The following is a 24503-nucleotide window of genomic DNA, read 5'->3' as shown; positions in this document are numbered from 1 at the left end:
TGCAAACGTCGTCGAACTGTTCGTGCAGACGGTTGTTGTGTTTCAAACATCCCCATCTGTTGACTCAAGGATCGAGACGTGGCTGCACGATCCGTTACAGCCATGCGGATAAGATGCCTGTCATCTTGACTGCTAGTGATACGAGGACGTTGGGATCCAGCACGGCGTTCCGTATTACCCTCCTGAACCCACCGATTCCATATTCTGCCAACAGTCATTGGATCTCGACCAACGCGAGCAGCAATGTCGCGATACGATAAATCGCAATCGCGATAGGCTACAATACGACGTTTATCAAAGTCGGAAACGTGATGGTTACGCATTTCACCTCCTTAGACGAGGCATCACAACAACATTACACAGAGTACGCGAAAGAACTTGCCCCCCTTCTAACAGCCGTGTACCGCAAGTCTCTAGAGGAACAGAAGGTTCCAAATGATTGGAAAAGAGCACAGGTAGTCCCAGTCTTCAAGAAGGGTCGTCGAGCAGATGCGCAAAACTATAGACCTATCTCTCTGACGTCGATCTGTTGTAGAATTTTAGAACATGTCTTTTGCTCGAGTATCATGTCGTTTTTGGAAACTCAGAATCTACTATGTAGGAATCAACATGGATTCCGGAAACAGCGATCGTGTGAAAGCCAACTCGCTTTATTTGTTCATGAGACCCAGAAAATATTAGATACAGGCTCCCAGGTAGATGCCATTTTCCTTGACTTCGGGAAGGCGTTCGATACAGTTCCGCACTGTCGCCTGATAAACAAAGTAAGAGCCTACGGAATATCAGACCAGCTGTGTGGCTGGATTGAAGAGTTTTTAGCAAACAGAACACAGTATGTTGTTCTCAATGGAGAGACATCTACAGACGTTAAAGTAACCTCTGGCGTGCCACAGGGGAGTGTTATGGGACCATTGCTTTTCACAATATATATAAATGACCTAGTAGATAGTGTCGGAAGTTCCATGCGGCTTTTCGCGGATGATGCTGTAGTATACAGAGAAGTTGCAGCATTAGAAAATTGTAGCGAAATGCAGGAAGATCTGCAGCGGATAGGCACTTGGTGCAGGGAGTGGCAACTGACCCTTAACATAGACAAATGTAATGTATTGCGAATACATAGAAAAAAGGATCCTTTATTGTATGATTATATGATAGCGGAACAAACACTGGTAGCAGTTACTTCTGTAAAATATCTGGGAGTATGCGTGCGGAACGATTTGAAGTGGAATGATCATATAAAATTAATTGTTGGTAAGGCGGGTACCAGGTTGAGATTCATTGGGAGAGTCCTTAGAAAATGTAGTCCATCAACAAAGGAGGTGGCTTACAAAACACTCGTTCGACCTATACTTGAGTATTGCTCATCAGTGTGGGATCCGTACCAGATCGGGTTGACGGAGGAGATAGAGAAGATCCAAAGAAGAGCGGCGCGTTTCGTCACAGGGTTATTTGGTAACCGTGATAGCGTTACGGAGATGTTTAACAAACTCAAGTGGCAGACCCTGCAAGAGAGGCGCTCTGCATCGCGGTGTAGCTTGCTCGCCAGGTTTCGAGAGGGTGCGTTTCTGGATGAGGTATCGAATATATTGCTTCCCCCTACTTATACCTCCCGAGGAGATCACGAATGTAAAATTAGAGAGATTAGAGCGCGCACAGAGGCTTTCAGACAGTCGTTCTTCCCGCGAACCATACGCGACTGGAACAGGAAAGGGAGATAATGACAGTGGCACGTAAAGTGCCCTCCGCCACACACCGTTGGGTGGCTTGCGGAGTATCAATGTAGATGTAGAACATTTCAACATGCAACGCCGGTCAACTGCTATTTGTGTATGGCAGGGCCGGCTAAACGCTGCACAGTGTGCAGACGTGCGGAAGTGCTGCACATGTGCGCACGTGTGCGACAGCGAGCGACAGCGACATCTGTTAATAGACACGTGTCCTAAATGAGCGGCGGCGGCTCCACTTCCCTGTTTAGGTGGTACAAGCAAGAGCGCAACATAGCCAGTCTCGTTTACCCCTGGTAACCGTAACCTTAACAGAGAAGTACTGAGAAATGGCAGGTACTGTGAAAAAGCAAAGGACGGGAGATCTATGTTCTCAGTCGTTTAAAAATGACTGGGAACTACAATTCTTTTTTGGTGAAAACTCCCAGTGTTTGCTATGCCGCCGGCCAGCGTAAGTTTTCAATTGAAAGACACTACAATACATATCACAAAGACGAGTGTAGTGTACTCAAGAGTGAAGAACGGCAAGCGAAATTAAATGTCCTTAAGAAAATGGATGAGACACATCAACTCGATTATCATTTCTCATGCCCAGTGATAAACGTGTTTGGATTTATTCCTCTCATAATTAAAAATTATTGTTTACTAACTGTGCATTAGTGCCTCATTCTGCTCCATGTTACATTATTATCAGGAAAGTTGGTCATTAAACCGATTGTTCCAATGTATACTTATGTTTAGGGCATTTTTTAATGTGTGAAGGGGTACGCTCAGCTGAAGTCGATAAAACGTAACATTCATCTAATTGTCGGTTATTATGCAGATTTCAGACGGAGCTGATGAAAGATGTATCAATAATGGTATTGAAATAACAGGTGATCATCCAGAGGTCTGCGGTTATCATTCTGTTCAGAGGTCAGTGAGGCAGAAATTATGTTGGTGTAACTGAGGGCACCGAGAATTAGTTATAGGAAACCTTGCATTAGTTTAATGTTATTTGAAATCATGAATAAGGTTCGTTGGAAGTCGCTATTTTTTTTTCTTTATTGTTATTTTGAAACCTGTATTACAGGCAACCCATGCAGCAGCTGACGACGCCGCTCTTTAGCCGCAGAGATCACAAATATACAAATGAAGACATTTAAAGAAAAAACATGGTGGACATATAAACGGAGACAAACACTTTTTAAAATACAAGGTGTCGTTCACGGGCGTAGAGTCCAAGATAAAATTGTTCAGACACTTCGACACAGACAGAGACGAAAATTGTCACACGTGAACGTAGGGGCACAAAACGAATAACACTGAATCACTGTAGCACAAAACACAGAACACGAGGCGTTGATCTCTGGCGCGCGAATGTTCACTATCCCTGTACGAGTCCGGGGACCTGCCAAGAGAGGAGGAGGGGGGTGGGAGAGGGTGAGGGGAGAGCACATGCCATGGGCAGGGGAGATAGGGGGAGGGAGGAAGGGGGAGTGGAATCCCGGGGGAAGAGGGAAGGAGGGATGGGATGGGGAAAAAGGAAAGAGAAGGGAGGGAGGGTGCCTAAGGGAAAGGACACAGGATGTGGGGGGGAGGATCAAAGTTGATAGGAGGGGTAGATGGAGGGGAGGAGGACATCATCAGGGAGGGGGAGCTGGCGGAAGCCACCTTAGGAGAGGGTGAGGAGGGTGGAGAGATGGAGACCGGGTGGGACGTGGGAATACAGGTGCGGCAGCGGGTGGGGGTGGGAGAGGATGGGTGAGACAAGCGGATGAGGAGGGTCGAGTTTGCGGGAGGTGCACAGGATCCGTATCCTTTCAAGGAAAAGGAGGAGGTGGGGGAAGGGGATGAGATCATACAGGATCCGCATGGGGGAGGGGGAGACGGATGCGATAGGCAAGGCAGAGAGCATGGCGTTCAAGGATTTGGAGGGATTAAGGAAGTCGGTAATTTTTTTTTTTTTTTCCTTTATTGTAATTTTAACACCGATACAGGTGGGCTGGCAGCAGCATGGTTCGCCGCTCTTCAGCCGTAAGTGGAACAAACAACATGATAAAGAGGTGAGATATACAATACAAAAAAACGGCGGGCAAAGACATGGAGATACAAAAAATACAAGAAAACAAGAAGCCGTTCACGTTGGACGAAAAAAAAAAAAAACACTAACACTTGGAAACATGGCGCACAAAACACGGAGAACGGCGACGGCACATGTGAACAGTTGAGTCGAAACACAGAACGATGCACACACACTAAACACTGGTGGCGATGGTCTCCGGCGCGCGAATGTTCACGGAGCGTGTACGAGTCCGGGGACCTGCCAAGAGGGGGGGGTGGAGGAGGAGGAAGGGGAGATGGGAGAGGGGAGAGCAGAGATGCCACGGGCAAAGGAGAGAGGGGGAGGGAGGAAGGGGGAGGGGAAGGGGGAGGGGAAGCCCGGAGGAGAGGGTAGGAGGGAGGGGGAAAGGAAAGAGAAGGGAAGGGAAAAAAGGGGGGGGAGGGAGGGTGCCGAAAGGAAAGGACACAGGAGGGTGGGGGAAGGATCAAAGTTGATAGGAGGGGTAGATGCAGGGGAGGAGGACATCATCAGGGAGGGGGAGCTGGCGGAAGCCACCTTGGGAGAGGGTATGGAGGGTGGAGAGATGGAGACCAGGTGGGACATGGGAGTACAGGCGCGGCAGCGGGCGGGGGTGGGAGAGGATCGGGGAGACGAGCTGGTGAGGAGAATCGAGTTTACGGGAGGTGTAGAGGATTCGTATCCTTTCGAGGAAGAGGAGGAGGTGGGGGAAGGGGATAAGGTCATACAGGATCCGCGTGGGGGAAGGGAGACGGATGCGATAGGCAAGGCGGAGAGCATGGCGTTCAAGGATTTGGAGGGATTTATAAAAGGAAGGGGGGGCGGAGATCCAAGCGGGATGGGCGTAACAGAGGATAGGGCGGATGAGGGACTTATAGGTGTGGAGGATGGTGGAGGGGTCCAGACCCCACGTTCGGCCGGAAAGGAGCTTGAGGAGACGGAGTCGGGAACGTGCCTTGGCTTGGATTGTCTGGAGATGGGGAGTCCAGGAGAGGCGACGGTCGAGGGTGACGCCAAGGTACTTAAGGGTGGGGGTGAGAGCGATGGGACGGCCATAAACGGTGAGATAGAAATCAAGGAGGCGGAAGGAGGGAGTGGTTTTGCCTACAATGATCGCCTGGGTTTTGGAAGGATTGACCTTGAGCAACCACTGGTCGCACCAAGCGGTGAACCGGTCAAGATGGGATTGGAGAAGGTGTTGGGAGCGTCGCAGGGTGGGGGCAAGGGCAAGGAAGGCGGTGTCATCGGCAAACTGGAGAAGGTGGACGGGGGGTGACGGCGGCGGCATGTCCGCCGTGTACAACAAGTACAGAAGGGGGGAGAGGACGGAGCCTTGGGGCACACCGGCGGAGGGGAAAAAGGTGTAGGAATCGGAGTTATGGATAGTGACATGGGAAGGACGGCGGGAGAGAAAGGAACCGATCAGACGAACGTAGTTAATGGGAAGGGCGAAGGTTTGGAGCTTGAAGAGGAGACCGGAGTGCCATACGCGGTCATAGGCGCGTTCGAGGTCAAGAGAGAGGAAGATGGCGGAGCGACGGGAATTGAGCTGTTCGGAAAGGAGATGAGTGAGGTGAAGGAGAAGATCGTCGGAAGAGAAGGACGGCCGAAAGCCACACTGGGTAACGGGGAGGAGGCGGTGCTGGCGGAGATGCTGGTGGATGCGGCGGGTGAGGATAGATTCCAGGACCTTGCTGAAGACCGAGGTAAGGCTGATGGGACGGTAGGAGGAGACGGCGGACGGCGGTTTGCCAGGTTTGAGGAACATGAGGATACGAGAGGTTTTCCACAGGTCGGGGTAGTAACCAGTGGACAGGACTACATTGTAGAGCCTGGCCAGGGTGGAGAGGAAAGAGACAGGAGCTTCACGAAGGTGACGGTAGGTGACACGATCGTGACCAGGAGCGGTGTTGCGTTTGGTGCGGAGTGTAGTAATGAGATCCTGTGTAGTGATGGGGGCGTTAAGTTCCGTGTGTGGAATGTTGTCCAAGTACTGGAAACCAGGAGCAAGGGGAGGGACAGAGGTGTCAGTTCGATCGCGGATATCTGGGAAGAGGGAGTAATCGAACCGGGGATCATCAGGGATGGAAAACACATCGGACAGGTAGGAGGCAAAGTGGTTGGCCTTACTAAGGGCGTCAGGGAAGGGGTGGTCATCGTGGAGAAGAGGATAGTAGGGAGAGGGCTTAGTTCCGGTAAGGCGACGGAAGGCGGTCCAGAACTTGGACGAGTTGATGGGGAGGGTAGCATTTAAACGGGTGCATGTCTGTCGCCAGTCCCGGCGTTTCTTAGCCGCGAGCAAATTTCGAATGTGGCGCTGTAGTTGCCGGTGGCGTCGTAGGGTGTCCGGGTCACGCGTGCGGAGGAAGGCACGGTAGAGACGACGGGATTCACGGAGGAGGAGGATGGCCTGTGGTGGTAAGGTAGGACGGTGGGGGTGGATGGCAACAGTAGGGACGTGGGCCTCCACGGCCTCAGACAAGGTCTGCTGGAGAAAGGAGGCGGCATGGGAGACATCATCGGGATGGCGGTAGGCGAGAGGGTGGCTGTCGACCTGAGTGGAGAGGGCATCCCGGTAGGCATCCCAGTTGGCACGGGAATAGTCATGGATGTACTTGGGGGGAGGGTCATGACGAGGGTCGGGGCGGGGGCGACGACCGTCTGAAACGGTGAGGAGGACAGGGAGATGGTCACTACCAATAGGCTCCAGGACATCCACCGTAATGCGACCAAGGATGTTGGGGGAGGAAAGAATAACATCGGGAGTGGAATTGGATTCGGGGCGGGTGTGCTGGGGGATGGGGACGAGGTCGCCTTGAAGGGAGGAGAGGAACCGATGCCACCGCCGCAACTGGGCAGCGGAGCGACTATGGATGTTGAGGTCGGCGGCGATCACATAGGAGGAGAAGGTACGGTCGATGTGGGAGAGGAAGTCGAAAGGAAGAGGGGCGTTGGGGCGGACATAGATGGTGGCACAGGTAACGGTAAGGCCGGGGAAGAAGAGACTAAGGATCAGGTGTTCGGTGGGGTCGGGAAGGAGAGGTTGGAGCCGAACGGGGATCTGGCGGTGGTGGCCAATGGCAACTCCGCCACGCGCAACTGGGAGGGGATTATCGGAGCGGTGGAGGAGATAGGGGGAGGTGTGGATGGAGTGGTGGGGTTGGAGGAAGGTTTCATTGAGGAGGAAGGCATCCACACGGTGGGTAGCAAGGGTGTGCAGGAAGAGGTTCTTGTTGGCGGGAAGGGAACGGATATTGTTGAAAAGGATACGATGCTGTCGCGCCATGATAAGGATTTAGACGAGGGTGTCAAGGCGGGAGAAGGTGAAATGGGCCTGGTTATTGGAATAGGTGGCGTACATTTTAAGGTGGAATATGGAACGGGCGGCGAGGGAGATCTGTTGGAGGGTGTGGGGGCGCTGAAAGGGATGGACGTTTTGGAGGACAATCGTGAGGAACCTGATGATGTCCTCAGCAGTGGGGGGGGGACGAAGGGAATTGCCAGGAGGGGTGGGGGCGTCCAGGGGACGGACAGGGACGGTGAGTTCAGGGGTGGTGGGAGGGGGCCGGGCTTTACACTTTTGGGAGTAGGTAGGGTGGGGGAGGCTGCAGGTATTACAGGAGGGAGGGGATTGGAGGTTGGGGCACTGCCGGAGGAAGGGCGCTTGGCGACAATGCGGGCAGGTGGGGGCCTCGCGGCACTCGGCTGTCGTGTGTGCATTGTAGCGCAGACATCTCTGGCAGCGCAGGGATTGAGGGGGGGAACGGGAGGGGTCGACTTTGTACCGCTGATTGAAGAGGAGGGCACCCTCCTTCAGGAGACGGTCAATGGAGGGGGCGTCCTCAGAGAACACCCGCATAAGGCGGGTGGGGCCGGTCGCGTTAAAAATGCGGCGGACTGCCCGCACCTCCAGGGTGGGATGGGCCTTCAGCTCCGCCAACACCTCCTCCTCCGTGATCAACGGGCTAAGCCGAGTGATCACGGCGGTGAGGGTCGGCGGGCGACGCGGGGGTTGGGGTTGGCGGGTAGGAGATGGGGAGGGAGCAGGGGTGAGGGAGGCGTTAGGGCCAAAACGGGTGATGGGGAGGCGGGAGAGGATGTCAGTATGGAGGGTGGGGCTGGGGGAGGAGATAAGAACGGAATCCCGTCTGGGAGTAAGGAGAGAGATGGGGGCGCCAGGGAAATGTTGGCGGAGGAGGAGGGAGAGATTCCGGGCCTCGAGGAATGAAGGATCGGGACGGGACAGGAGATATTTGTAGAGACCGGGGTGGGGAGGAGGAGGAGGAGGAGGAGGAGGGAGCGGGGCCTGGTGGGGAGACGTCCATGGCATTTTGGGGTGGGGATGGGGGGCGGGGTGGAGCCTTTTTAGGAGTAGAGGAAGTGGAGGCGCCACTAGGGCGTTTGACAGCGGCAGATGGGCGGGTGGTGACAGGAGGGACGGGAACGATGGGGAGGTGGTGGGAAGGGACAGGTCCCGGCACGGACGCAGCAGTCGGCGCCGGAGGAAGTGACTGTGACGGTGCAGGCGAATGTGGCAGTGATGGCGATGGCGATGGCGACGATGATGATGACGGCGGTGGCGATGGCGATGGAGACGGCGACGGGGAGAGCTGGGCGTGGGCAGTGGCCCGACGGGCCACCACCCGAGCCGGAGCTGCAGTGACAGGCTGGGGGAGTGGGGGGAAGGGATCAGAACGAGAGGAGGAAGCGGGAGAGGGGGCGACAAAGAGCGAGGGCGAAGGGATAGAGAGGAGGGGAGGGATGGAAGGAGGGGGGTGGGACTGGGCACACCAAGTGATTGTGGTGGAGGCGGCGGATGGGGACGTATACACGATGGCGGTGGTGGTAGTAGTGACGGTGGTGGTGGGGGAGGACATGACGACAAGAAGAAGAAGAAGAAAGAAAAAACACAGCACTAAAAGGACAGGACACACACTGGGAGACGACGGACGGCGGACGGACGGCGGACGGACGGCGGACGGACGGCGGCGGCGACGAGAGGCAGGGACGCTGCTGCCGCGGACGGGGCCGGGGCGGCGGCTGCTGCTGCTGCTGCTGCTGTTGCTGCTGCTGCTGCTGGCTGGACTGCTGCTGGCTGGACTGCTGCTGGCTGGACTGCTGCTGGCTGGACTGCTGCTGCTGCTGCCACCGGAGGGCGGGCAGGCGGGCAGGCTGGCTGGCTGGCTGGCTGGCTGGCTGGCTGGCTGGCTGGCTGGCTGGCTGGCTGGCTGACCACTGCTGCAGGCCGGGACCGCGAACTGCTGCTGCTGCTGCTGCTGCTGCTGCTGCTGGCTGGCTGGCTGGCTGGCTGGCTGGCACCTGAAACCCCTAACACTTCGATTAGCGCGAAGGTGCACTATCGAAGGGCGGTAACCTTTCGGTGTACCGCCGGAGATGTGTGCTAAATGAAACGGAAGTCGGTAAGTGCTCTCTTTCTTAAATACTAGATCAAAAACATTACTCGTATTTACGTGACGTCAGTCAAGCTGCCTTAATAAAAACCCACGGTTGTTAACTGTTAAACTGTTAACATAAAAGTAGACGTCTGAATGAATAGACTGTGACAGTATTTTAAATGTTTAATACGCGGAATACCTTCCCATTGTTGGCTTGCAAGCTGTGGAAAGAGCACTAGAATGTACCGGTACAGAGTATCCCAGCAAGTGGATAAAGCGACATCTGTGGGTAGAAACATGCACTACATGAACGCTGACGGCTGCGGCGTGCAAGCTGTGACCCGGAAGTTGCACATGTGCAGGAGCACCGCACGCGTGCAGAATTTCTGGCCGGCCCTGGTGTATGGGAAATCGGTTGGTAACTTTCATCATGTCAGCACGTTGTAGGCGTCGCCACCGGCGCCAACCTTGTGTGAATGCTCTGAAATCTAATGATTTGCATATCACAGCATCTTCTTCCTGTCGCTTAAATTTCGCGACTGTAGCACGTCATCTTCGTGGTGTAGCAATTTTAATGGCCAGTAGTGTATTCTCCTAGAGTCCTGAACACTGCCTCTTAAGACTGTTAGAGATTAGTTGAAAGCTGTTTTCAGTGGTCTACCAGTTTAGTTTTTCTACATTATCCGCGTCGCTCTCACCTGTGTCAGACAAGTTACTATTCGTATTGTCCAACTTTCTATTTATTATATTAGTCCTATTAGGTATGTATGACTTACACTTGAGCAGTATTATAAGCTTGGTCACTTCAGTACAAGGTGTATGTGAAAAGTTCTGTGAATGTTCTTAGAAAATAATGGAAATAAGGGTTACAAACAAAGTACCTTTACTGGGCAACTACTTTGTCGCAGTGGGAACACCAGTTCCTGTAAGATCACCGACGTTAAGGGTTTTTGGGCTTGGCTAGCACGCGGGTGGTTGATCATCCGGGTCTGTCGAGAGGTATTGACATGTGGGATGCATTCAGCCCTTGTGAGACCAACTGAGGAGCTACTTGAAAGAGAAATAGTGGCTTCGGTCACGAAAATTGACAGCGAACGGGAGAGTGGAGAGCTGACCACATGCCCTCCATAACCGCATCCAGTGACACCTGTTGGCTGAAAATGACGCTGCAGTCGGTCGATACTGTTGGGCCTTTTGAGGCTTGTTCGGAGTTTTGGGCTTTCAGGTAATCACCATTAGCTACAACACACCTCTGATATCGTTTGTTAAGGCGTTGACAAACGCTTGTTGTGGAATCGCTCAAATCGCTGCGGCCACGCGTTATTGGATGTCCGCAACGTCTTCGAAGTCTGTGCCTACCAGCGTCAAATTAAAGTGAAACAAAAAGAAGTCTCTCGGCTTCAAATCTGGAAGACAAGGAGGCTGTTGCAAAACAATCACCTTGCGCTGAGCGACAAAGTTGAGCACATAGATAGCGATATGCGGACGGGGGTTATCGCCGACGAAATTCCACCGTCCACTCAGGTACAGTTGTGGCCGAATCCGCCGGATGCGTTGTAGCAGCCGTTTCAAAACTCAGTCATAAACTTCCATGTTGACAATTTGGTCCTCGGGTAGTAATTCCTGATATATGAAGCCCTTCCTGTCGGAAAAGGCTGTCATCATCGACGGAAGCTTAAATTTTGCCAATCGACTTTTTTTTTGGTTCGCGAAAGATGATGAACATCATACCACTGACTGTCGGTGGGTCTCTGGATCGCGTTGGTAGCACCAGGTCTCATATCCTGTAATGATGGTTTTCAAAAAGTGATGACGCCGGCCAGACATGTCGATGACATGTCCAGACGTTTCCATTCGTGTTTGGTCCTTCTCGTCTGTCAGCGTGTGCGGCACAAACCGGGCACAGATGTTCCGCCTTTTTTAATATTCCTGAACAATACTTCTTACACAGTCTCTGCGTATCTGTGACTCTTCTGTTGTCACTGTCAAAGACAGTCGCCGACCCTCGGCAAGCATCTGCTTCACTCTTTCGACGTTGTCTGGCACTCTTCTTGTTGACAGTCGACCCTAAAAAACGACTCGTCCAGGCCGCCTCCCTTTCCGTCTCTAAAGAGTTTACATCACGCAATACACACTTCATAGTTACTGCTCCAACTTCATACACTTGCACTGACATCCCATGAGCCTCCGTCAAAGTGTTCCCTAACTTGAAGCAAAATTTCATGTCGACGGGTTGCTCCATTTTGCAGTGACACAAGTTTTCATATTGACTCCGTTAATTTGGTCGCAGTGTGCACCATTGCTCCACTTCGGCGGTTTTCGTCATAGGAAGCGCCTGTTGACATTTCTCTCATTATAAGTGACGCTGATGTTAGCCTTTGGGACCATTCAACGAATTTTTCAGCGCGCCTTGTATTTTTTATGCCATCTCCTCTGTATAGTGAATGAATTTTCACAGTATGGTACTAATGAATCGAAGTTTGACACCTGCTTTCTCTACGACTAGGCCTACGATATCTTTCCATTTCATATCCCCATAAATTGTTACATACAGATTCTGCTATGAGTTTTCTGATTCGAACTGTGCTTCATTGCCATAGTACTCATGGACTATAACGTGCTAGCATTTTGTGATGTACACAGTTTTACGCTTCTGAATATCTGAAGCAAGTTTCGTTTCCATTCTTCGCACTACTTTGAAATATTAATAATCTGTTACTGAATAACTGTGCAACTTATTCTCAGACAGTCGGTCATTATACGTAGCAATATCATCTGTAAGAAGTCTGGGAATGCCATCAATATTGTCGATCAAGTCATTAACGTACAGCATTAACAGCAAGCATAGCAATACATGTCCCTGAGGTACATGTTGAATTAGATCTGCATCTGTCGATAGCAAAGAAATCATTAATCGAATCAAAAACCTCGTATAATTGGACTTAGTTAATAATCGTCCGTATTTCACTGAATCAAATGCTTTGCCGGAAGACTAGACAAATTGTGTCTACGTTTTTGCCTTGACCTACGGGTCTCGGGATGTCCTGTGGGAAGAACGTTATTTTGGTTTCATATGAAAGGCTTTCCAAATCCATGCTGGTTGGAGTTGGAAGAGTGATTTTGTTCGAGATATCTCATTACATTTGGGCTCATAAGTTGTTCTAAGAGCCTACAAGTGATGGATGTCAGTGACATTACATGGCAATTTTGTGAACCATTTCTGCTATTCTTCTTGAAGGCAGGTGTGAGCAAATAATGGGCACAGATTCAGAGAGATCTACGGTATATTATGGTCAAAAGAGGGTCTAAGTCAACTGTAGATTCTGTATAGACTCTGGTAGGGAATCCATTGGACTTTGGGGGACCTGTTCAGTTTAATGATCTTATCTGTTTCTCAGAGTTATCGCCATTAATATGTACAGGACTCATTTTTCTAATGAGACTCATTTTTCTAATGATGCGCTAATTGTGCTGTGTCAATATTTGTAGTGTTTCCTTTGTAAAGGAACATTTGGAAACCTAGTTCAATACTTCTGCTACTCCTTTTCTACTGCTTTAGTTGGTCAAAACAAACACAGTGACGTGTCAATGTTTTCCTTTCCAACACAGTGAACAGAAGAGCTGAAGAAAACCAATAAATAGCTAGTTGTATGACACTGTGGGTACTGCGGTCTAAATTGAAGCACTACTCAACGCTCATACAATAGACTATTCTTTCCAGTACAAATAATTCTTACTAACTGTGGTGTATAGATACGCTCTGATCTCCCAAATGGTGTCTTGGGAAGGAAACTCACCAAGCAGTACATAGTGTACTCGCAAAATTCCTCACCTCACCACTCCTTTTCAGTCACCAATCGTATTTCTGAATAGTCACCAACTATGAGTCTCCCAAAGATCAGATTTTTCCCTAATATCTTTATGTCCTTCATATGGTACTGACGTGGAAGATATCACTATTTTCTTTGAATATTTCCTTAATCTAGTTTCGCAGTACCACCAATGAGTCATTTCCAGATATCACAGATGCTGCAGTTGGTTCAGATTCCCTTTAGCGATCCCGTTCTAGCTTAAGAAACTCGTAACAAACAACACAGCCTATAACATTACATGTTTATGGTTAATTTAAATTTTTACAAGTTTTTTGCTTTAAAATTTTCGCATATTAGTACTATATTTTCTGTAGATGTAAAGTAAAGTGTGCTACAATGGAGTTTGAAGTTCTTCGCATTGTATGTGAGTAATGTATGTAAAATACTACGTAAAGTGTTTATTACTGTAAATAATTTTCTGATGACATTTCGCATTTAAAAATATTTGTGTGTATAAATGGTTAATGTTGAGGTAAATTTGACAGTTTAAGAACTGGTCACGCCTAGGAACAATGTAAGAAATAGGCCTTCTGTAAACGCCAGTATGCTTGTATTTGAAATGGAAGTGGTTCTGGAAAGTCGAAAAGGTGGCAAGGGCAAATTGGCGCGCTACCCAGAGCAAGCGCGGAAAGTAAGCCACACAGTTGTAAGCAGCAGTGATTGAGGGAACACCTCTGTGGAGCAGGAGAAACTTTGCCTGCAAATTTGCACAAAAATGCCTCGGACAAAGACTGCAAATGGCTTACGGGACAGCTGCGAGTTGTTGAGCTACTGTATGTAAAATTGAACAGCGCCAAGAAGAGAAATTGAGCCCATACAGCAAGATACTTGCAGGCCATACTATGGGTAGTGTTGCCGTCATAATTGTTCGCCACACCCAAGCCTACAGCCACCAGATAAGATTTTGTTTTGTATTTTTACTTTTGTACAACGTGAACCATTAATTTAAACTGTGTATTAATAATCATTCTTGAACTTTAAAGGAACTGGTTCATCCTGTTATTTCATCCTAACCATACACCTATATAGAGTTTGTTTCTGGTGTTTGATTAATCCGAGTATCCTGTTTTACAGACTTTTGAAGTGCCAAGTTAATATAAAGAGTTACCATTTAAATAGTGTTTGTGTAAATAATAACAAAGCTTTCTCAACTATTGCAAAACGCTATAGTAAAAATTTGCTTACGTAAAATTCAATCAAAGTGAAGCCAAGTTATTAGAATGTGTTAAATAACTATACAGAATTACTTCAAAGAGTAATATCTTTTGAAAGTAAATTCCAGTAAGAAAAAGGTTTTCTTCAAGTTAAATATACAGTATAAAAAGTGTGGGCTTTAGTATCTAAGTATTTTAGTATTTAAATTTGTTGATTATGGAAAGTGCTTTTCTAAAGGTCCCCTGGCCAATTTTTTAGCTTCCTTGAAGTTATCTACAGGGCTTTTTTCTCTTTTCCAAGCGCAATGTATAAGGGTGTAGTCGAGCATTGTTTAAGAGGAGTAACATTTATTTGAGGAGCCAAATTAAACAGTAGCAAGAAAGTGGGCACAATTCAAACTCCTGCTTTTCCAGTACTTAATTGTTTAATTGCCTGGATAGGCTGGCGGCCGTCAGTACATGTTTTAAACAACTAAATGAACTTTGAACTGAGTTGTCCTAGATTCAGTGTAATATTATTCATACTGCATTTCTATCTAACCGGTGGGTAAGATCTTAGGAAAAGAAGTGAATAGTCTGATTTACTTATCCATTAGACACAACACACGGTCAGATCCTGTAAAAAGGATAACTCTATTGATTAGCTTTTCCTATGAACAGGACTATCCTCCCACAGTGTACTTTATTTAGAAACTAAACTAAATTTTAGTAAGAGGATTATAAGTGGGAATGTAGAGACAGGGTTTCTGTTATTTAGGTAAAAGCATATTAAATTCCAATAGTAGTGGTAGGGTTATAATCTCTACTTGAAACCTTGCCTATAAAATTTTGTTAATCATATCTGTGAAGAAGACCCTATGAAACGGGATGTTATTCCAGAATTTTTCCACAATAAAACAACGCACATTTAACCTCAAGTGGTGAATTAACAGTGTGCGACCTGAGAATTGTATTGATTTTAGTAGCTGCTGTTCTCACAGTATCTCACAAATAACTGCAAATTCTCTTCGTTATAGTTCAAACTATTCTTAGTCATACCGTACAAGTTTTAAGGGAAACAGTGGGAAGAAAAACGAGGTCATTTGATTAGCTTGTTTTGAGAATCTGATGTAATATTGTTCATGTTCTACTACAACTGAACCACTGTTTGTCCACATTATATGTGTTTTTCGGTATCTCACTGAGAAACGGTTTCAGTACGGAGAAAGCAAATTTCATGTCACCAGTGCGCTCATTTCAGAGATAGAACGGCAGATTATGGTATAAGAACATATACTTCAAAACTGAACCATTGTAATTACCGTAAAGAAAGATGGTTCAAAGAGCAGAATGAGATAACAGGGGAAGAATAACAAACTCGTTTGTTTAGATCCGCCATTGTTAAAATATTATATGCACACTAAATAGATGTTTGAAGAGTGTAGACGAGAAAATTAATTAGGATATTTCTGACAGAGCGGATGTAGGTGTAAAGAAACGGAAAAAAGTTTTTTCTGGTAGATGTAAGTCCATAATATATTGCACGCGAACTTGTTACGACCAGTATGAAATCAACAATAATGTTGTCTACATAACATTTCACACGCCAGAGAGTTTCTTGGAGAAACGAATAAATACACTGTCCTTGGTCACTCTATGAAAAAATAATGCTTAACCTAAGAATATTGATTATAATATCGCGATTGAAGGGTCGTGAATATTTTGAGTTCAAGCTAAAAATACAAAATCCATCAAACATGATGATTTTCTTTTTGCAAGAAGTACCGTTTTCTACTGTTGTATCTCTTGTAACAAGACTGAAAACGTTGTTGCTAAAGTCGACAAGAGTTCCCATTACTCTTGGTTCATTGATTTCGGGTCTACAGTTGCATCAGGATAGAAGATTTAGTTAACTGTGATGAAACCAATTTACGAGACATCTCTTGACGACTATCTACGATTTAAATTATTTTTCAAATGTATGGATGCATGTATCGTCTAATAGTACAATCAATGAGGCGTTCTGTCCCATGATTTTCTCTTCGCTTTTAACTTTGCAGAGGATTATATTCGTTTATACTACGAAAAGTGTCTGTATTATGGCACCTTCATGCGCCTGAAGTGCAGACTTTTGCATTGCTGTAAACATGTCGTAGGTTCCTCCACTTGTTTTGACCAGTATTTTCTACAATACTGGGATGTTTAGACATCATGAAGCCAAGTCCCCGAAAATCATTTCCATCTATTACATACTCGTAAATTTAGTAATGAATGCTTTATTTTTTTACCACTTTTAGGAGATGTGTTTTAATCATTTGTACAGGTGGTGTGTATAACAGTAGTGAAAAGAGCCATATAACATCGCACTCATTTTATTTCTTTCAACAATGCTGACAATATTTCTCAAAATTTGAGTAGTCCTTGCTAATTATCAGTTCTCATTGTTTCATGTAATCATTGTGTAATGGTAATAGCTGTTCCATAGGGTATGTATGTCCTTAATATTTATTGATGATGTAGCTAAACCACCAGACACTGGTTGAAAGTATAATTTTCAGTTGTAGGATAACACTAAACACGTATAGTCAATGAATAAAAAGTTGTCATTTAGAATTTTTGTGGAGATTGCTTCCAGATATCCAAAACTCACACTGCCTTTGTTATTCTAGCAGATACTGTCTTACTCCCTGCAAGATTTCTTTTCCCTGATAGAAAGTGTTTTGTGTATCACTTGTTTGCATTTGATATCTTACATAAAGTTGATGAAATACTGAGCTATGGAATCTTTAGTATAAGCCATACAAATACAACTAGATATTTATATTTTCCTGGAGCTACAAATTCGGTCTTGACTAATGTTCAGGTAGTGAAGTATGTATCTGTTATTCATGCAATAATTACAGTCGACAATAACAATGGTATTTCTTACTATGATGATCAGTCAATTAAGTGTTCTTAGTCATTGTAGACAGCAAACCTAGAGTATATCATAACAATTAAATTTAAAAGGCACATAGCTTACAATAGTAAATGAAAAGAAAACTTATTGAGTAACAGCTGTACCAACGCATGTGCTCTAGAATACCAAAGCCAAAAGCCAATCTTAAATTCAGTTATATATACAGGAAACTGGAAGATATAGAAAGGAAGAAAGCACAATAATATGTAACTACAACAGAAGAAGAACCAATTATCATAAAAAATCAATAAATATTCCAACCGTTAAGATATGGATACTTTACATATCAACTATGACTAGCAAAGCTACAAAAATAAAACTCATAGAAGTAAAGATTTAAAAATTAACAATTTTTGAATTTATAATTCCATTCATATGATTCAAACCATGTGGTACTTGTAGAAAGTTTTAAAAGCAAATAGTGACAATGTGATATGAATACTGAAAATATTTACCAAATCTCAAAATATAAACACACAGTTTTAACGACGTAAATTAAACATAAAATGCTTACTGGGTGCTGAAGAGAAGTATCTGAATGAGGCATATTACAGTGAATGTTAATAAACTGAAGATACTCCTTCTTTAAAGAATATCAACAAAGATAATACTCTCTTGAATAAATCCTCCATGTGGTTAAAAATAATTGCAGCATTATTTCTTCAAAAAGGACTGAATTTGGTTCCTGAAACCCTGTGGAAATCATTGCAATATTTTTATATCTCTTTGAAGACCTTCCAAAATACAGCTTGTTAGGTTTCAGGAGTGCACAGAAAGTGCAACTTACTAAATATGAGATCAAAACTATATGTAAGAAACGACCTATTAACTAAAATTTCTGTGATATATGTGAATCATGTAACGCCGAATGTCACAATTTTATCTACACAAATGAAGTTTTGCAGAGTTAAATGATAGCTAATTGACTTTTTGGCTGACTAATCAGTTACAGGAGTCCATAATATTTGGTAGCTATATGAATGTGCAAAAAGAATCAGTTTCTTAGACATAAATAGGTACACATAGCAACTTTTTAGTGCAGTATTGAATGTAATGCTTTCCCTTGAATATGTAATGTATCTTTTTTAAACACTTAAGATTGCCACAATGGTGGTTAGTTACATTGAACAACCATGAAGGAAAACGACTTTAATCTGGATGTGAAACTAGATGCATTTGAAACTGGACCACACCCAAAACTAGGAGGTTCAATAAAGCAGATTTTTAAAATACAGCATTGTGGAATGATGTCTTTTCTCAGATTTAGTGTGACGCTACCTAGAAGAGCCCCCCATGAACCATGGACCTTGCCGTTGGTGGGGAGGCTTGCGTGCCTCAGCGATACAGATAGCCGTACCGTAGGTACAACCACAACGGAGGGGTATCTGTTGAGAGACCAGACAAACGTGTGGTTCCTGAAGAGGGGCAGCAGCCTTTTCAGTAGTTGCAGGGGCAACAGTCTGGATGATTGACTGATCTGGCCTTGTAACAATAACCAAAACGGCCTTGCTGTGCTGGTACTGCGAACGGCTAAAAGCAAGGGGAAACTACGGCCGTAATTTTTCCCGAGGGCATGCAGCTTTACTGTATGATTAAATGATGATGGCGTCTTCTTGGGTAAAGTATTCCGGAGGTAAAATAGTCCCCCATTCGGATCTCCGGGCGGGGACTACTCAAGAGGATGTCATTACCAGGAGAAAGAAAACTGGCGTTCTACGGATCGGAGCGTGGAATGTCAGATCCCTTAATCGGGCAGGTAGGTTAGAAAATTTAAAAAGGGAAATGGATAGGTTAAAGTTAGATATAGTGGGTATTAGTAAAGTTCGGTGGCAGGAGGAACAAGACTTCTGGTCAGGTGACTACAGGGTTATAAACACAAAGTCAAATAGGGGTAATGCAGGAGTAGGTTTAATAATGAATAGGAAAATAGGAATGCGGGTAAGCTACTACAAACAGCACAGTGAACGCATTATTGTGGCCAAGATAGATACGAAGCCCACACCTACTACAGTAGTACAAGTTTATATGCCAACTAGCTCTGCAGATGACGAAGAAATTGAAGAAATGTATGATGAAATAAAAGAAATTATTCAGATAGTGAAGGGAGACGAAAATTTAATAGTCATGGGTGACTGGAATTCGAGTGTAGGAAAAGGGAGAGAAGGAAACATAGTAGGTGAATATGGATTGGGGCTAAGAAATGAAAGAGGAAGCCGCCTGGTAGAATTTTGCACAGAGCACAACTTAATCATAGCTAACACTTGGTTTAAGAATCATGATAGAAGGTTGTATACATGGAAGAACCCTGGAGATACTAAAAGGTATCAGATAGATTATATAATGGTAAGACAGAGATTTAGGAACCAGGTTTTAAATTGTAAGACATTTCCAGGGGCAGATGTGGACTCTGACCACAATCTATTGGTTATGACCTGTAGATTAAAACTGAAGAAACTGCAAAAAGGTGGGAATTTAAGGAGATGGGACCTGGATAAACTGAAAGAACCAGAGGTTGTACAGAGTTTCAGGGAGAGCATAAGGGAACAATTGACAGGAATGGGGGAAAGAAATACAGTACAAGAAGAATGGGTAGCTTTGAGGGATGAAGTAGTGAAGGCAGCAGAGGATCAAGCAGGTAAAAAGACGAGGGCTAGTAGAAATCCTTGGGTAACAGAAGAAATATTGAATTTAATTGATGAAAGGAGAAAATATAAAAATGCAGTAAATGAAGCAGGCAAAACGGAATACAAACGTCTCAAAAATGAGATCGACAGGAAGTGCAGAATGGCTAAGCAGGAATGGCTAGAGGACAAATGTAAGGATGTAGAGGCTTATCTCACTAGGGGTAAGATAGATACTGCCTACAGGAAAATTAAAGAGACCTTTGGAGATAAGAGAACCACTTGTATGAACATCAAGAGCTCAGATGGAAACCCAGTTCTAAGCAAAGAAGGGAAAGCAGAAAGGTGGAAGGAGTATATAGAGGGTCTATACAAGGGCGATGTACTTGAGGACAATATTATGGAAATGGAAGAGGATGTGGATGAAGATGAAATGGGAGATACGATACTGCGTGAAGAGTTTGACAGAGCACTGAAAGACCTGAGTCGAAACAAGGCCCCCGGAGTAGACAACATTCCAGTAGAACTAATGACGGCCTTGGGAGAGCCAGTCCTGACAAAACTCTACCATCTGGTGAGCAAGATGTATGAAACAGGCGAAATACCCTCAGACTTCAAGAAGAATATAATAATTCCAATCCCAAAGAAAGCAGGTGTTGACAGATGTGAAAATTGCCGAACAATCAGTTTAATAAGCCACAGCTGCAAAATACTAACACGAATTCTTTACAGGCGAATGGAAAAACTAGTAGAAGCCGACCTCGGGGAAGATCAGTTTGGATTCCGTAGAAATACTGGAACACGTGAGGCAATACTGACCCTACGACTTATCTTAGAAGAAAGATTAAGGAAGGGCAAACCTACGTTTCTAGCATTTGTAGACTTAGAGAAAGCTTTTGACAATGTTGACTGGAATACTCTCTTTCAAATTCTAAAGGTGGCAGGGGTAAAATACAGGGAGCGAAAGGCTATTTACAATTTGTACAGAAACCAGATGGCAGTTATAAGAGTCGAGGGGCATGAGAGGGAAGCAGCGGTTGGGAAGGAAGTGAGACAGGATTGTAGCCTCTCCCCAGTGTTATTCAATCTGTATATTGAGCAAGCAGTAAAGGAAACAAAAGAAAAATTTCGAGTAGGTATTAAAATCCATGGAGAAGAAATAAAAACTTTGAGGTTCGCCGATGACATTGTAATTCTGTCAGAGACAGCAAAGGACTTGGAAGAACATTTGAATGGAATGGACAGTGTCTTGAATGGAGGATATAAGATGAACATCAACAAAAGCAAAACGAGGATAATGGAATGTAGCAGAATTAAGTCGGGTGATGCTGAGGGTATTAGATTAGGAAATGAGACACTTAAAGTAGTAAAGGAGTTTTGCTATTTGGGGAGCAAAATAACTGATGACGGTCGAAGTAGAGAGGATATAAAATGTAGACTGGCAATGGCAAGGAAAGCGTTTCTGAAGAAGAGAAATTTTTTAACATCGAGTATAGATTTAAGTGTCAGGAAGTCATTTCTGAAAGTATTTGTATGGAGTGTAGCCATGTATGGAAGTGAAACATGGACAGTAAATAGTTTGGACAAGAAGAGAATAGAAGCTTTTGAAATGTGGTGCTACAGAAGAATGCTGAAGATTAGATGGGTAGATCACATAACTAATGAGGAAGTATTAAATAGGATTGGGGAGAAGAGAAGTTTGTGGCACAACTTGACCAGAAGAAGGGATCGGTTGGTAGGACATGTTCTGAGGCATCAAGGGATCACCAATTTAGTATTGGAAGGCAGTGTGGAGGGTAAAAATCGTAGGGGGAGACCAAGAGATGAATACACTAAGCAGATTCAGAAGGATGTAGGTTGCAGTAGGTACTGGGAGATGAAGAAGCTTGCACAGGATAGAGTAGCATGGAGAGCTGCATCAAACCAGTCTCAGGACTGAAGACAACAACAACAACAACAACCTAGAAGAGAAAAAGGATTATCTAGTCTCATGAAATGTCCTTCCCATATTGACACATTTTTATGTTTGACAAAACCTCAACCATCCAATTCTTTGATGTAGATTGCAGTTTCAGAGAAAAGCGTAGTTATGATACACAAAAGTGAGCTTTATAAGTTTGTGGGATCTCTACATTTATGAGAACTATAATTATGGATTACTTTTTTGTAGGTAGAGTGGAACCTAATCTCTTAAACTGTGGCGCTGTGTGAGATAGAAAATTTTTGAATAGGAGTTCCTTCAAGGTAATTGCTCTTGCTGACTTTTATTAATGTATGTGGTACTAATACATGGTACTCATTTTGAAAGCGCTGGTAGACAGCTCTATGGCAGTCTTAATTAGTGAGAGAAGCTTGACAGTACATTTTCGCTCTTGAAGATAAAGTCTTCTCAGGTTATCAGACCTAAAGACAGCAAGTAGGATGCCACAGAACGACACCTTGACTCAGCTGATAACCTGAGAAGACTTCATCATCCAGATTCGGCGAGAAAGTCTCAATTACCACATTTTCATTCTTGTGAAGTTTTCTCAACAACTGTCAGTCTCAATTTTTTTTAAAAAAAGGTGTACTTGTGTGTGTTACATAAGGGATTAAAGTTAAATCTACTAGTCCCATTTCGAATGTATTGTGATGCAAAAATTGCAGAATTTTTGGGTTGAGGCTGAAGTTCCAATAACTTAGAAGTACTTAGATTTAACAAAAATATTGCCACTATGTAATAACATGTGTTCAACAGTTGGTAAGAAAATAAAAATTTTACATGTAACTTATTCATCTACAGAGTGATTTAAATTTCCTCAGTTATTATGAAGCATGTGTATCAGTGAATACTTATTTAATTCGTATCAGCGCCTTATCACAGGCTCATATCCACTACATCCTAACTACACAGATACTCTCTCACATTGGTGGCGACTAGTATTTTAGAGGTAGATGAGATTACTGGTTTTGGTAGTTATAGGATAATACACTGCGATGAAAATAATTTGAGATTGATTATGTTGTTGTTATAAAATTAATTTTTATTAAATTTACAAAAAAAGATAAACGCAGCATTTATTGCATTCAAGGATGAAAAGACTACCGTATCTAATCAAAAACGGTTTACTTATTTGCGAGGCGATTTGAAAGGCACATCCCCTATTTTAAATAACTGAGTATACAATACGAGATTAATTATTTTGCAGGATATCCAGGATTTCCTTGATGGTGCAAAAAACGGCGTGATTTACTTCAGCCTTGGTACTAATGTGAACGGTAGTGCAATGCCCGAGCACAAACGAATTGCATTCTTGGAAGCTTTTATGCAGTTACCACAGCGGGTACTTTGGAAGTGGGAGGTGGACAGCCTGCCTGGACAGCCGGAGAACGTTATGATAGCCAAGTGGCTGCCCCAGCAGGACGTCTTGGGTAAGCTTCTGTTCAGTGCACCAATTCTTGTAGGTGCAACACTGTAAAAGCTATTTGTCCTACCTCACTTTTCACTTTTCCAGCACATCCAGACATTCGTCTGTTCATTACCCAGGGAGGACTTCAGAGCATGAATGAAGCAAGTTATTTTGCAATACCCCTGATAGGAATTCCCTTTATTGCGGACCAGCAACAGAATGTGGCTAAGATGGTACAATCTGGTATTGGCTACCAGCTGCTGTTCAGAGATGTCACTACTGATACCATTCTGAAAGCCATTCACACAGTTCTTGGAAACGACAGGTAGGAACAGAAATATTAAATTTCATTTATGTTATCAAAGGAACAAACAGACAGATACTTCATTCCTCCTCCAGTTGGAGTATTGCTTACTCCTGTATTGCTTACTCCTATTGATGTGTATGTCACCAAAAGGTGAGCCAGAATTTTATCTCTTTCGTTTAGCCTAGTCAAAACAATATTTAAAAATAACAGGCGTTTTCTTAATTAACTTTCACGAGATATGTCTTTGTTTTAGACATACAATGGGGAATTTCTGTTGGTGAACTTTATTTCCTCACACAGATTACTGTCTTATGGTGATAATTTCCTCCCCCTCTTTGTTATTATATTTAAAAACAGTATTTTCCATGTCGACTGTAGAAAGTTTTTGGTAGTAGACATTGACTTTTGTTTTTATTCATATACACCTACTTTTTCATTAACTATGTTTAGCTGCTTTTTACACTATTCTTTTGCAGCTATTCGGAATTGCTGTTTGTAGCCTATGATTATCTGTCCTCTTTTACGACAGCTATACAGAAAACATGAAGCGGTTCTCAGCAGTATTCCGTGAGCACCAGGAGAGGTCTATGGACACTGCCGTGTGGTGGATCGAGTACGTGATACGTCACAAGGGTGCTCCGCACATGCGCAGTGCAGCCCTCGACATGAGTTGGTGGCAGCTGCTGCTGCTCGACGTGATTGGGTTCGTTGTTGCAATGGCGTCCATCGTGGCCTACGTGCTGTACAAGGCAGCCACCTACTGCAAAAGACTTTTGGCTGTTAATCTGAAGCAGAAGACTGCGTGAAGCTACTTTTGTAGGTGTCTACAGTCGTTCTATAGATTGAACATGAGAAGAAAGAGGTGAGAAAGAAGTTTTTGTGATAATTTATCAACTTTACCGTCAGACACCTTGTTCGTACATGATACTCCAATAAAAAACAAATACCCCTGCTGTGCAGGTGACTGGAACATAATTATTTTCATTCATTAAAGGACGATATTATGTATAAAATAAACGTATTTTGTTTCACATTGTTTT

The 24503-nt window shown here is 44.7% G+C and overlaps 1 protein-coding gene across 1 annotated transcript in view; it reads left to right on the top strand.

Moving 5' to 3' along the window:
• LOC126176270 (UDP-glycosyltransferase UGT5-like) overlaps window positions 1-24269 on the top strand; it is a 29417-nt gene extending 5148 nt beyond the window's left edge. The window contains exons 3-5 of the mRNA XM_049923418.1: window positions 22965-23178; window positions 23262-23481; window positions 23993-24269. Coding sequence (XP_049779375.1) covers window positions 22965-23178; window positions 23262-23481; window positions 23993-24269 — 711 coding nt within the window. The remainder of the gene's footprint in view (window positions 1-22964; window positions 23179-23261; window positions 23482-23992) is intronic.
• Window positions 24270-24503: the final 234 nt, after the last annotated feature.

This window comes from Schistocerca cancellata, chromosome 3 (genome assembly GCF_023864275.1).
Source record: "Schistocerca cancellata isolate TAMUIC-IGC-003103 chromosome 3, iqSchCanc2.1, whole genome shotgun sequence".
Classification (NCBI taxonomy): Eukaryota; Metazoa; Arthropoda; class Insecta; order Orthoptera; family Acrididae; genus Schistocerca; species Schistocerca cancellata.
Note: the sequence above shows the minus strand (reverse complement) of the source record. Positions and strands in the feature narration are given on the sequence as shown.